Source organism: Aegilops tauschii, chromosome 3 (genome assembly GCF_002575655.3).
Source record: "Aegilops tauschii subsp. strangulata cultivar AL8/78 chromosome 3, Aet v6.0, whole genome shotgun sequence".
NCBI lineage: Eukaryota > Viridiplantae > Streptophyta > Magnoliopsida > Poales > Poaceae > Aegilops > Aegilops tauschii.
In genome coordinates, this window is record NC_053037.3 from 293,541,097 (window position 1) to 293,553,725 (window position 12,629).

At 50.0% G+C, this 12,629-nt stretch overlaps 1 protein-coding gene across 1 annotated transcript; it reads left to right on the plus strand.

Moving 5' to 3' along the window:
* Positions 1 to 3,952: 3,952 nt before the first annotated feature.
* Positions 3,953 to 4,597, plus strand: LOC109732594 (uncharacterized). Its single transcript, XM_020291777.1, has one exon. It carries the CDS (start codon positions 3,953 to 3,955, stop codon positions 4,595 to 4,597), a length of 645 nt encoding a protein of 214 aa, XP_020147366.1.
* Positions 4,598 to 12,629: the final 8,032 nt, after the last annotated feature.

The following is a 12,629-nucleotide window of genomic DNA, read 5'->3' on the forward strand; positions in this document are numbered from 1 at the left end:
ATTTTCCCACACAAGACTTCAACGTCTCTAACAATCCCAATTGGTGATATGGTGTCTCTATTAGCAAGTTTAATAGTAACATCCATGTCTTCTATTTCTACGGGTGCTATGTCATTCACAATTTCTTGATATAATGTGTAAGGAATAGCACTCACACTAGCACCTATGTCACATAAACCATGATAACAGTGATCTCCTATTTTAACTGAGATGACAGGCATGCCAACAACATGTCTATGTTTATCTTTTTTACCAGGTTTGACAATTCTAAAAGCTTCTTCACAGAAGTAAATAACATGCCCACCTATATCTTCTTCTAAGAGGTCTTTAACCATAGCAATACTAGGTTCTACTTTAATTTGTTCATCAGGTTTAGGTGTTCTAATATAGCTTTTGTTAACCACAGTTGAAACTTTAGCATGTTCCTTTATCCTAACAGGGAAAGGTGGTTTCTCAATATAAGCAGAAGGAACAACTGGATCAACATTATAAAGTATATTTTCTTCTTTAACTGGTACCGGTTCTTTAGTTTCTTCTTTAATAGGTGGGTGATATTTAAACCACTTCTCTTTAGGGAGTTCAACATGAGTAGCAAATGATTCACAAAAGGAGGCTACTATCTCCGAGTCAAATCCATATTTAGTGCTAAACTTTTGAAAAGCATCGGTATCCATAAAAGATTTACAGAATCATACTTAAGTTTAATACCTGACTCTTTACCTTTGTCGAGTTCCCAATCTTCAGAGTTGCATTTAATTCTTTCCAAAAGATCCCACCGGAATTCAATAGTCTTCTTCATAAAAGAACCAACACAAGAAGTATCAAGCATGGTTTGATCATTACAACAAAGCCGAGCATAACAATTCTGGATAATAATTTCCCTTGAGAGCTCATGATTGGGGCATGAATATAACATTGACTTAAGCCTCCCCTAAGCTCGAGCGATACTTTCTCCTTCACGAGGCCAAAAATTATATATAATCCCAATCACGATGAACTAGATGCATAGGATACTTTTTTTGGTGGAACTCCAATTTCAAACGATTCCAATTACATGATCCAATATGATTGCATAGCCTATACCATGCCAATGCTTTTCCCTTCAAAGATAAAGGGCAAACCTTTTTCATCACTTCATTTCTGGGTAAACCTGCAAGCTTAAACAATCCACAAATTTGTACCACATATATCAAGTGCATATCAGGATGTTCGGTTCCATGTCCTGCATAAGGATTAGCTAGCACTTGTTCTATCATACCAGAAGGAATTTCATATTCAATATTTTCAGTAGGTGCGCTAGGTTGAGGGGTAGCTAATTGTGGTTCTGGACGAGGTGAAGATACCCCGAACAAACCCCTCAAAGGATTGTTTTCCATAGTAACAAGTGACAATAAATTTCAGCACACTATATAAATGTTTCCTTACCAAATTCCACTTACCAAGGGCGCTTCACTCCCCGGCAACAGCGCTAGAAAATAGCCTTGATGACCCACAAATATAGGGAATCAATTGTAGCTATTTTCGATAAGTAAGAGTGTTGAACCCAACGAGGAGCAGAAGGAAATGACAAGTGGTTTTCAGGAAGGTAATGTCTGCAAGTGCTGAAATTGTAAGTAGCAGAGTAGTTTGATAGCAAGATAATTTGTAACAAGCAAGTAACGGTAGTAGTAACAAAAGTGCAGCAAGGTAGCCCAATCCTTTTGAGGCAAGGCGGCGGCGCTCCGTTCCGAAAGTCCTCTCCTTATTTTTTCCAGGTCAACATGACCTATATACCTGAAGATGGGCACTGGAGGTGGGTCTGGGTGAGCACAACCCACCAGGGCGCGCCTGGGCTCCCTGGCGCGCCCAGATGGGCTGTGCTGACCTGGTGGGCCCCCTCTGGTAGTTATTTGCTCCAATAAATATATTCCATAAAATATCCTCATGAAGTTTCAGCTCATTTGGAGTTGTGCAGAATAGGTAGCCTCGCGTAGCTTTTTCAGGTCCAGATTTCCAGTTGCCGGAATTCTCCCTCTTGGTGTGTACCTTGCAAATTATGAGAGAAAAGGCATTAGAATTACTCCAAAAAGCATTATTATGGATAGAAACATTATAAATAATAGTAAGAAAACATGATGCAAAATGGACGTATCAGACATCAGTAGGAATCTTTTTGATTTTCGGCTTAAAAATGTTTTATCTCCTAGTTAAAAATCGAATTAAAAATCCGTTTTCACCATTAAATACGTCTCGACGAGATCTTCAAAACTAAAGCCCATGTTGATATGTTTTGACGGAATTTTTTTTGCCCAAAAGTTGCCATGATGTTTACACTGTAGTTGCCATAGTGCTTAAACTAAAGTTGTCATGTGGCAATTTTAGTTTGTAGAGCATGGCAATTTTAGTATTTCGATGATGGCAATTCCAGTACTTTGACCATGAAATTATTTTTTATATGAACCATGGCAATTTTAAGTGCATGTATCATGGCAATTTTAGTTTAGGGTTCATGGCAAGTCTAGTTTCTTAATTCCCCGTTTTATAATATGTCAAAATTTACTTTTAAATGTAGAATAAAATAGCTGAAACATTTCATGGCGACTTCAGTGCAAATACCATGGCAATTCATGTGCAATAGACATGGGAACTTTTAACCCCCCAAAAAAATTCGTCGAAACATATTGATATGAGATCTAGTTTTGAAGGTCTCGTCGAGAGAGATTTAATGGTAAAGACGGATCTTCAATCGGATTTTTCATTTAAGAGATAAAACATTTTAAAAACTTAAAATCCAAAAAGATTCTCACATGCATGCATGCGGTGATGTGGCGCAGTTTGTGTGTTATAGGACGTGTGGGCGGGTTTCGCTCCCACCACACGTGTGGGCGTTAGCGTTGTCCCACTTTTATGGCGAAGTCCCGTTGTTTGATGTCCTCGAGGTCTAGAAGCCGCTATCTTGATCTCATGTTCCACGCATTACGCATCGAACATATCTCCTACGCGCCCGAGCAACATGAAAATGTGCAACTCTTAGTACTCTACTATAATTGTTATAATTGTAGGGTATGTCCAACTAGCACATTATTTATTCACCGACCACTGTTCGCTAAAGAAAAACTCTTCGTTCACCTTTTTCTTAGAGAAACTCTTCATTCACCTATGTGTTCTTTCTCGCGAAAGAATTTGACTGCATTGTTCCATTTTTAGCAAGTATCTAACGGACCAACCATCTGCTGTGGTTGGATGTTAGGAGGACAGTGGTATCCTTAGCCCACCAAAGTTCTAGTTCTAGTCCTAGACTTGACGTTAGTGCTCGCATTTTCTGGATTTATTTCAAGCCATTCGGCAGCGCGTTCAATGGGAGGGGACGTTTCCGTCGACTATGAAAGCATCCGTGGTGACTTTTTTAATCTCAAGTTGATGTGCCGGCTCAGTCTCTCAGAGGTGCTCATAGGGGTAGGGTGTGTGTGCACGTGTTCAACTTCACCACCAAGAAACTAAGGCTGTACTTCCAAGATCATGTCATCACCGTGGTCAGCACGCCCCCATCGGCAAAATCATGGGCTGCCGGGACGCACCCGGACGGGTGGCCAAGTGGGCCATCAAGCCGGCGAGCCACACTATCCTCTACGAGCCCCGCACCACCATCAAGTCCTAGGCACTGGCCGACTTCCTCGTAGACTGGACGGAGACCCAGTACCTGCCGCCGCCACCCGACTCGACGCACTGGCGCATGCACTTTGACGACTCCAAGATGCGGTCCGGCTTGGGAGCCGGCATCGTGTTGTCTTCCCCGAAGGGCGACCATTGCGGTACGCATTACAGATCCAATTCGCCGCCTCCAACAACGTTGCCAAGTACGAAGCCCTCGTGCATGGTCTCCGGCTGGCCAAAGAACTCGACATCCAGCGCATCCTCTTCTACGGCGACTCGGATCTAGTGGTGCAGCAGACTTCTGGCGAGTGGGACGCCGATGACGCCAACATGGCCAGCTACCGCTTCCTGGTCCAGCAGCTTTCCGGCAACTTCAACGGTTTGCGAGTTCCTCCACGTCTCCCGCGCGGACATTGAAGCGGCTGATGCGCTGGCCAAGATAAGTTCCAGCCAACAAGCAATCCCACCCGGCGTCTCCCTCGAGCACTTGCGGAAGTCGTCCATCAAGCCGTCTCCGGATTCCCAGTCCATCTTCGTCCCGGACGACCCCGCGGCTCCCCCACCCAACCCTGAAGACCCCGGCCCAGTCCCGGGGCTGCTGGCTCTGGCTCAGGGGCTGCCGGCCTTGGCCCGGGGGCTGCTGATCCCGGCCCAAGGGCTGCCATCTCCAACCCAGCGGCTGTTGTCTCCGACCCGGGGGGCTGCCGGCTCTGGCTCGGGGGCTGCTGTGTCCAACCCGGCAGCCGTTGTCTCTGACCCGGGGGTTGCCGCCCCGGATCCCACCCTTGTGGTCGTCTTCACTGTGGTGACGGCTCCGTCTTGGGCCCATCCAATCCTGGCTTTCCTGGAGAGCGGAGCACTACCCATGGACGAGACCAAGTCCCGGCATGTGCAGTGCCGGTCGTCCGCCTACAACATCATCAACAACGAGCTCGTCAAGCGCAGCACGACGGGTGTGTTCTAGCGCTACGTCGAGCAAGTCGGCATAAATATCCTCCTCGACATCCACCAGGGCGAGTGCGGGCACCACGTCGCCTCCAGGTCCCTAGTGGCCAAGGCTTTCCACCATGGCTTTTACTAGCCCACGGCCCTCAAAGACGCCGAGTCGCTAGTCCTCAAGTGCGAGGGTTGCCAGCGCTTCAGCAAGCGTAGCCACCAGCCGGATTCAGCCCTGCAAACCATACCGATCACCTGGTCCTTGACATGGTGGGGCCCTTCAAGACCGCCAGGGGCAGCATGGCACACTTGGTAGTCTCCGTCGACAAGTTCACCAAGTGGATCGAGGGGCGGCCGATCAAGAAGCTGGACGGGACGACGGCCGACCGGTTCGTCCAAGACATTTCGGTTCTCTACGGCGTTCCGCACAGCATCATCACAGACAACGACACCAACTTCGCCAAGGGTGCGCTGGCGCAATACTGTTCGCTATCTGGCATCCGGTTCGACTTGGCCTCCGTCGCTCACCCTCAATCCAATGGCCAGGTCGAGCGGGCAAACGGCCTGATCCTAGCAAAAATATTTACATTACAAAAAGGCCCACAGCTGGAGTTCATTACATTCCCCCTACACCCCTAGTGGGTGGACTTGTCGCCTAACAAAGTTCAAAAAAGATAAAAAAGCAGGACGGCCTCAAGCAATGGCCGCGTCGGGTTGTGCGCTCGCCGACTCCTCCGCGTTAGCCGCGGTTGCCGCGTCGGCATCGTCAAGACGCTGGTGTCATCCAGCTCGGCCTCGTCGTCCACATAGGCATCTGTCTCGTCAGAGCTACCCGCTGGCTCATCAAGCGCCAAGCCAAAGTCGTCAGGAGGGATCTCCGTTCCGTCCTCCATCCGCTCCAGTTGAACTCATCACGGGCGGCGAATGAGGCGAAGTAGCTGGCCCGCCCGGTGATCCGGCCTACCTGCTCCACCAACTGCGCCTCCTCGGCGGCCCGTTGGGCCACCAGCTGGTCCAGCCTCAGCCCCGGATACCAGGACATGGCGAAGCGCAAGGCCAGATTTGCGCCGGCATGGGCCGCAAAGACCCGCCATGCGTGAAGCCGCGCCGGTCATGCCTCCAGCCAACGCGCCAGCCGCGTGAAGCTGTTGGGCGCCACCGCTCCCGGCCAGAGGGCCGCCACCATGCCCAATCTGGCCATAGACAACCTTTCTGTTTCCTTGTCCACGGCCTTCACGTGGGCCTCGGCGACGAGCATGATCTCCGAGAAAGACCAGGCGGCGTACGGGGCGATCGTGACGCCCGCATCCGCCTGGGTCATCCGATGACCATGCACAACTGCATCCACTGTGTCATGTGTCTCCGAGAAGTACTCTGGCGCTTGAAGGGGAGGAACAGTTAGCTATGCAAAAGGTTTGGCCGGCCCCCAATCCGGCAGAACAAACAATGAAGTACTCACTAGTGCGCGTCGGTCCTAAACAAACGGTTTTTAACCCCTTTCCGCGATGGCATTTGGAACCATCGCCAATTGAGTGTGGGCAATAGGGGGGTCCTTCCCACATGACCTAGAAACCGTCGGGGATAGGGCCCCTACAGTACTCCTACTCATTTCTGCTCGCATTGCCATCGCTATCGGTATTCTGTGGTGCTACGTTTATGATGCGCGGCCCATCAGAAACGGTTCACTATTATAGAACGTGTATGATGCGCGGTGTCAGATTTCGGGTTCTGGCAAAACCCTTGAGGTTCGAACACTGGGGTGCGCACGAAGATCTCCCCCTACCTAATCACGCCCTCAACCTCGCCGCGATCTCAAAGCCTATCTCAACGAACTTGGAACAAAAGAGACACAAGATTTATACTGGTTCGGGCCACCGTTGTGGTGTAATACCCTACTCTAGTGTGGTGTGGTGGATTGCCTCTTGGGCTGAGGATGAACAATACAAGGGGAAGAACAGCCTCCTGAGGAGAGGTGTTCTTGTGCTTGGTGAACTTGTGTGGGTGAGGATGGATCTAGTCTAGGGTGAGATCGAGACGAGTTGCCTCCTACTGTGGTGGCTAGTCCTATTTATAGAGGCCCTGGTCCTCTCCCCAAATATTGAGCGGGAAGGGATCCAACAATGGCTAAATTCGAAGGGGACAACTAGTACAAGCTATCCTGACTAAAGGTGGTCATCGCCTGCCAAAGGCTCTGGTGGTGACGCCGTCTTGGGCTCCACGGTGACCTCTGTCCTGCCGTCCGGCTGGTCTTGGTCTCGTTGCACCGATATGGAAACCTTTGCCTGATGCCTCGGTACTCCTTGCCTACGCTTGCCTCCTTAGCACCAAAGAGGAAACGAGGACACTGTGCGTGCTGGCGCTCGCCTGGCCTTGATTGTCATGGCTTACGTCATTGGAACCTCACGAGGCTCGCCTTGCCTTGATCTCTCCGCCCCTCGCAAGCCAGCCTGATGAGGCCACTCCTGAGGAGGTCTTGTGTCGTCCGCCTCGCGAGGCTTGGTCCCTCGCGAGGGTCTTGAGCGCTTGTTGGTGAAGACGGGCCGCACTGGGCCGCGAGTGGAGCCACACTGCGGGCCGCAGGCAAGCATGTCTGGGGACCCCCGTTCCCAGAACGCCGACACGCGGCCCATCACAAACGGTTCACCGTTAAGAAGATTAGCTAATCATCGTACTAGTGTCGGATAGGATTACTAAACGTCGAACCGTCGTAACATCGTCGTACACGACAAGTATCGCACACGCTATTCTGTGGTGCAACGTTTACGATGCATACTTCATCAGAAACAGTTCATGGTTGCGAATCATGTACGATAAGGCAACTAACACAAACGTTTAGTTTGCTCGCACCGTTTGTGATATTGTCTGACATCGCACACGCTTTGCAAACGGTAACTGTGTGCATGCTTGCACACGTTTCCTCTCTGTGAACCGTCTCCGATTATGGTGCATATCGCAAACATTTGTGTCTTACCAACCGTGTGTGCCGTAACAACCTGGAGAGCGTAATTTCACCGTAATTTAATTGCTGCTTTTCCAAATTGTGCCGGATTTGAATTTGAATATATGCTACAACTTTATTCATATCCATCAGGTTCAAACAACCAATACATTATTCGATTCATAGGTACATATGTTCAAGAATTACATAAGAACCAAATAAAGAATGATGAACCCCAGTTCTATACTTGTACTATTAAAGACGGTAAAGAAAGAGGCGAAATATATTCTGGTTGCTGAACAAGGTGAACCGGAATGCCCATATTGTGCCCTCCTCCATGCAGAAGGCACGCACGACTCTAGTCCAACCCCTTGTGATGGTCGACCGCCCATCCTTCACGGTCTTCATGAAAACATCTAGATAATCATCGTGTTCTGGTAGAAATACTTTAACCTTTGCATGCCCACCAATCATGCAGTTTGAGAGGTAATCTTGAGTAAACTGCTTTGGCAACCACTGCAAAGGAAAAAGATTCAGACATTGTCATCTAACACAACTCATTATGGGCAGTAAAAAGAAGGCTGCAAAGTTCTTACTTACCATCCTGCAGTTCGCTGTTGTCTTGGATAAAGTGTAAACAAATAGTTTAATTGCCATCTTTGGACCCATTTTACTAACAATCTTTATCAGCTTCCTCACTTGATGCTGGTTCATCGATATCTCATTGCTCCATACGCAGAAAGGGTCGAAACGAGGATCTTTATCAATGACATATGTACCTAAAAGCACCAAGTTAATATTAGAAGCTAAACAACAATTGCACAATGATGTAGTACAACACTCTTTTATAATATGTCTATATACATCCGTATGTGGTAGTCCATTTGGAATCTCTAAAAAGACAAATATTTAGGAACGGAGGGAGTATCTTATAACATCCAATATACTCACATATTAGATGAATTAACATTTTATATTATGGGCCGGAAGGAGTTTAGTCCATTCTTACAAATTATGGGATGATTAACTGCTGTTGTATCCATGGGTTACAGTTAGTTTGAGCTAGTTTAGACTCAAATAGCCCTAAAGTATATCTAAACATGAGGGCTAGTTTGAGCTAGTTGCATCTATAACCCACCCAAAAAAAAACTATCCAACCCAAGAGGTGCTAATTGGAGCTAGTTCTCCTAGTGCATTTATTGTCAATCTAACCCTGCCATCCAAACAACTCTTTGGATGGAGTTAGTTCACGGTTAGTAATGAGCTAGAAACTAACTCTAACCTCTAGCTAAGTTGAGTATCCAAACAGGGCTGTGTTGTTGCTGTTGCTGCTGCTGCTCTTCTACGTATATCTAAACATCATTAGAACATTAATGTACCACTCTTCCTTGTTGCTATGTAGCCTAGGATTGCATATTTGGACATTAAGTACAGTGCATGTTGCTATGTAGCCTCAGATATATTACATATGGCCCTAGTTAACCTAACGAAAAATGGGTTGCGGATATATTCAGTTAAAAGTCTGATTCACCGATTAGTCCCTTAGCAGCCATTGGCCTATATGGTACTAGCTACCGATATCCTGAACAGTGAGCAGATATAAGCCATGGGATGAAACTAACCTCCATGGAAAACAACAGTCGTTCCCAAAATTGTCCTGTGTAGGTACATCGAGAAGCATGTTAAGCACAACAGGCTAAACATCAACCAAAATTACACATGGCAGACAAAATAATCTCCAAAAGATAGCTTCAGTGTGCAGGTTTAAGCACGCTAGTAAAGCAAAACAAGTGGAAAGGTTTGCTAACTGCAACAGGCCTAACATTTAACAACAAGCAAAATAGTCATTCAAACTGGTATTGTGCCGGTCTAAGTACACTGGTTATGGTTAAATAAAAATGGTAAGGCGTGTTAACTACAAGATGCAGCAACCAAATGTAGTCATTCATAGTGGCATTGTTGAAACTGGTACATATGAAATTGAACTGCACAGTTCATACTTGCACATATAGAACATCACGTTGTGAATAACTGGAATAAACAAGGCATACTACAAACAACCAAAGGTAGCATTTGAAACTGAACATATGCTAACTACAAACAACCGAACAATCAAAAAACTTTAAAAGAGGCATATGCTAGCTATAACAGGCTTAACAGCAAGCAAATATATGCATTCCTATCAGTATGTTTAAAATTGGATTGATGAAATGTACTGCACAGTGAATAATTGCACATATAGAGCATCACATTGTGAACAGCTGACATAAACAAGGCATACTGCAAACAATCAGATATAGCAATTAAAACTGGACATATTCTCACTACACTACAAAAGGGACTCGACAAAACAAATCAGGGTTTCCCCCTGTGAAGACGCACGGCAAAACAAATCATGGGTTTCCTCACTTGTCACAGGTGGGCTCGTTCCTGTGGGAAGAGCACGGACCCTGGATGCGCTCCATGTTGTCGCAGATGGGCTTGTCGGATGTGGGGTTCCAACAAAACCCTTAAGGTTCGAACTCTGGGGTGCGCGCGAAGTTCTTTCCCTCCTACCGATCTATGCCCTAGCTCGCTAAGATCTCGCGGACGAACTCGACGCACTCGCAACACAGAAGGACACGAGATTTATACTGGTTCGGGCCACCGTTGTGGTGTAATACCCTACTCCAGTGTGTGGTGGTGGATTGCCTCTTGGTCTGATGAAGAACAGTACAAGGGGAAGAACAACCTCCTGAGGTTGAGGTGTTCTTGTGCTCTGTGAAATTGCGGGTGTGAGGATGGAGTGGATCCAGTCCAAGATCAGTTGCCTCTACTGCGGTGGCTAGTTCTACTTATATAGGCCCTGGTCCTCTTCCCAAATATCGAGCGGGAAGGGAGCCAACAACGGCGGGCAAATTTGAAAGGGGACAACTAGTACAAGCTATCCTGACAAAAGTGGTCTTCGCCTGCAAAAGGCTCGGGTGGTGACGCCGTCTTGGGCTCCATGGTGACCTCCGTCTTGCCGTCCCGCTGGTCTTGGTCTCATTGCACCGATATGGAAACCTTTGCCTGATGCCTCGGTACTCCGCGCCTGCACTTGTCCCCTTGGCACCATAGAGGAAACAAGGACGCTGCGCGCGCTGGTGCCCGCCTGGTGTTGATCGTCATGGCTCACGTCACAGGAGCCTCACGAGGTTTGCCCCGCCTTGATATCTCCGCTCCTCGTGAGCCTACCTGGGGAGGCAGCTCCTGAGGAGGTCTTGCGTCGTCCACCTCGCGAGGCTTGGCCCCTCGCGAGGGTCTTGAAAGCCTTGTTGATGAAGATGGGCCGTACAGGCCTACGAGCAAAGCCACGCCGTGGGCCGCAGGCAGGCAAGTCTGGGGACCCCATTCCCAGAACGTCGACAGTAGCCCCCGGCCCCAAGGTGCGCTCGGGCTTGGCTTCGCGGCGAAGCCAAGGGCCAAGCGCGTAGCGCCGCGGGCCCCAAAAGCCTGCGGCCTTGGTTGATGCGTGGCGGTTGATTGGACGTGGGCGTCTCCACTTCCCCACGCTACCTCGGCAACTGCTTGATTTGACAAGTCCCTGCGACTTGCAAGGAAAACCATCATTACCTGCGATCGTGGGAGGCGCCGGTTGGCCTTCTTCCGCTATAAATGGGGAGGGGGGCGGAGCCCCCGTCGCCCATCCCTTCTTGGTTCACTTGCTCCTTCCTCCTTGCTCCACTGCTAGCAACAATGGCGCCCATCCGAAGGTTCTCCGTTGAAGGGAAAGGGAAGGCCCCCCGCGATGATCCAAGACCGCTTCCGCCGAAGAAGAGGCCGGTTCACCATCGCGACGAAGCAGCGATGCAGGTGGTGACGAGGCCTTGGTGCGAGCGGCCTCCTCCAGGGTATCCGCTACCCTTGTACGCCCGAGCCGAGGGTTCAGGAGGGCGGAGCGACGAGCGGCGCCGCCCGCGCCGCGCTTGCGGTCGCCGTACCACGGTGACACGCGCAGTCGCCCCTAGAATCCACGCCTCGGATTCCTCGCGCGAGTTTGTGCTATGGGCGCCGATGCCTCCAAGCTCTTGGATCCGCTTCCCGCGGTTCTTCTCTGATGTGATGCCGCCACGGGGACCTCTCGAGCTCTGGCTGCAGCATGCCGACTGCAACGCTCCGGTGACCGGAGCAGAGATCGAAGCGGTCCCCGCCGGCAAGATCTTCATGACCCGCGGCTGGGGGAGGTTGCGCGGGTCTGCCGCGTGGAGGGCGCCCTCGCGATCCACTTCGAGTACGACGGCGCCTCCACGCTCTTCTTCAAGGTCTTCGATGCGGAGGGCCGCCGCCTGGAGTGTTGCCCTGGAGGGGAGCGCTGGGCTGACGCGCGCTCCGCTCGTGGCTACTCTAGCAGCAGCAGCCCCCGGGAGTCTGGCGGTTCTCCTAAGCTTTACGAGACTCCGGAGATGAGCGATGATAGATACGTGCCCCCGAGCTCTCGCCGGGCACGGAGCAGGGCCACGGCGTCCAGCCGCCGCCGCCGCTGATCTGGATGGGGTCGGCGCCGGCCTCCCGTGGCCCACTGTTGATGATGGCGTCCGCCACGGGAGGGTGTAGATACGATTCCTCTTAGTTCTCATTTTCGTTTCCTGCGAAGAATCATGAAGTACCTCGTGGGGGTGTGTAAAGGGTCTGTAATGTCTTTTGCGCATATCTTCCAAGTTATGAAAATTTTGCAAATGCATGTCTTGTTAAGGCTCGGTCTCCCCTTTCCATCCTCGCGATAGCTTGTTGCTCTACGCTGACAGGTCCTGGTCCCCAGGCAGGCTGCAGCCGTCGCTGGTATGCCAGGTCGCATGCCGTGGTTAAGGCCAGGAGGTGAGCGGCTTGAGGTCCAGTAAGAGCCCCTGAGGCGCGATGCTCAGGAGGTCCCCTTTAGCGCTCAAGCGGCCATGGTAAGGCAGGAAAGGGAGGCGACATGGCCTCAACAGGGATGCGGCGAGCGCCGACATCTAGGCTCCAACAACTAGCCAATCTGCACGCGAGACTTATCTGGCCGATTCCGAGTCGATTCCTCGTGGTGCGCTAGGCCTGCGCGCAACCAGCCGCGGCGTAGCTAGGTTAGGCCCGTACGGGTCCTCCCCCTTCCAATGCATTCCTTCGT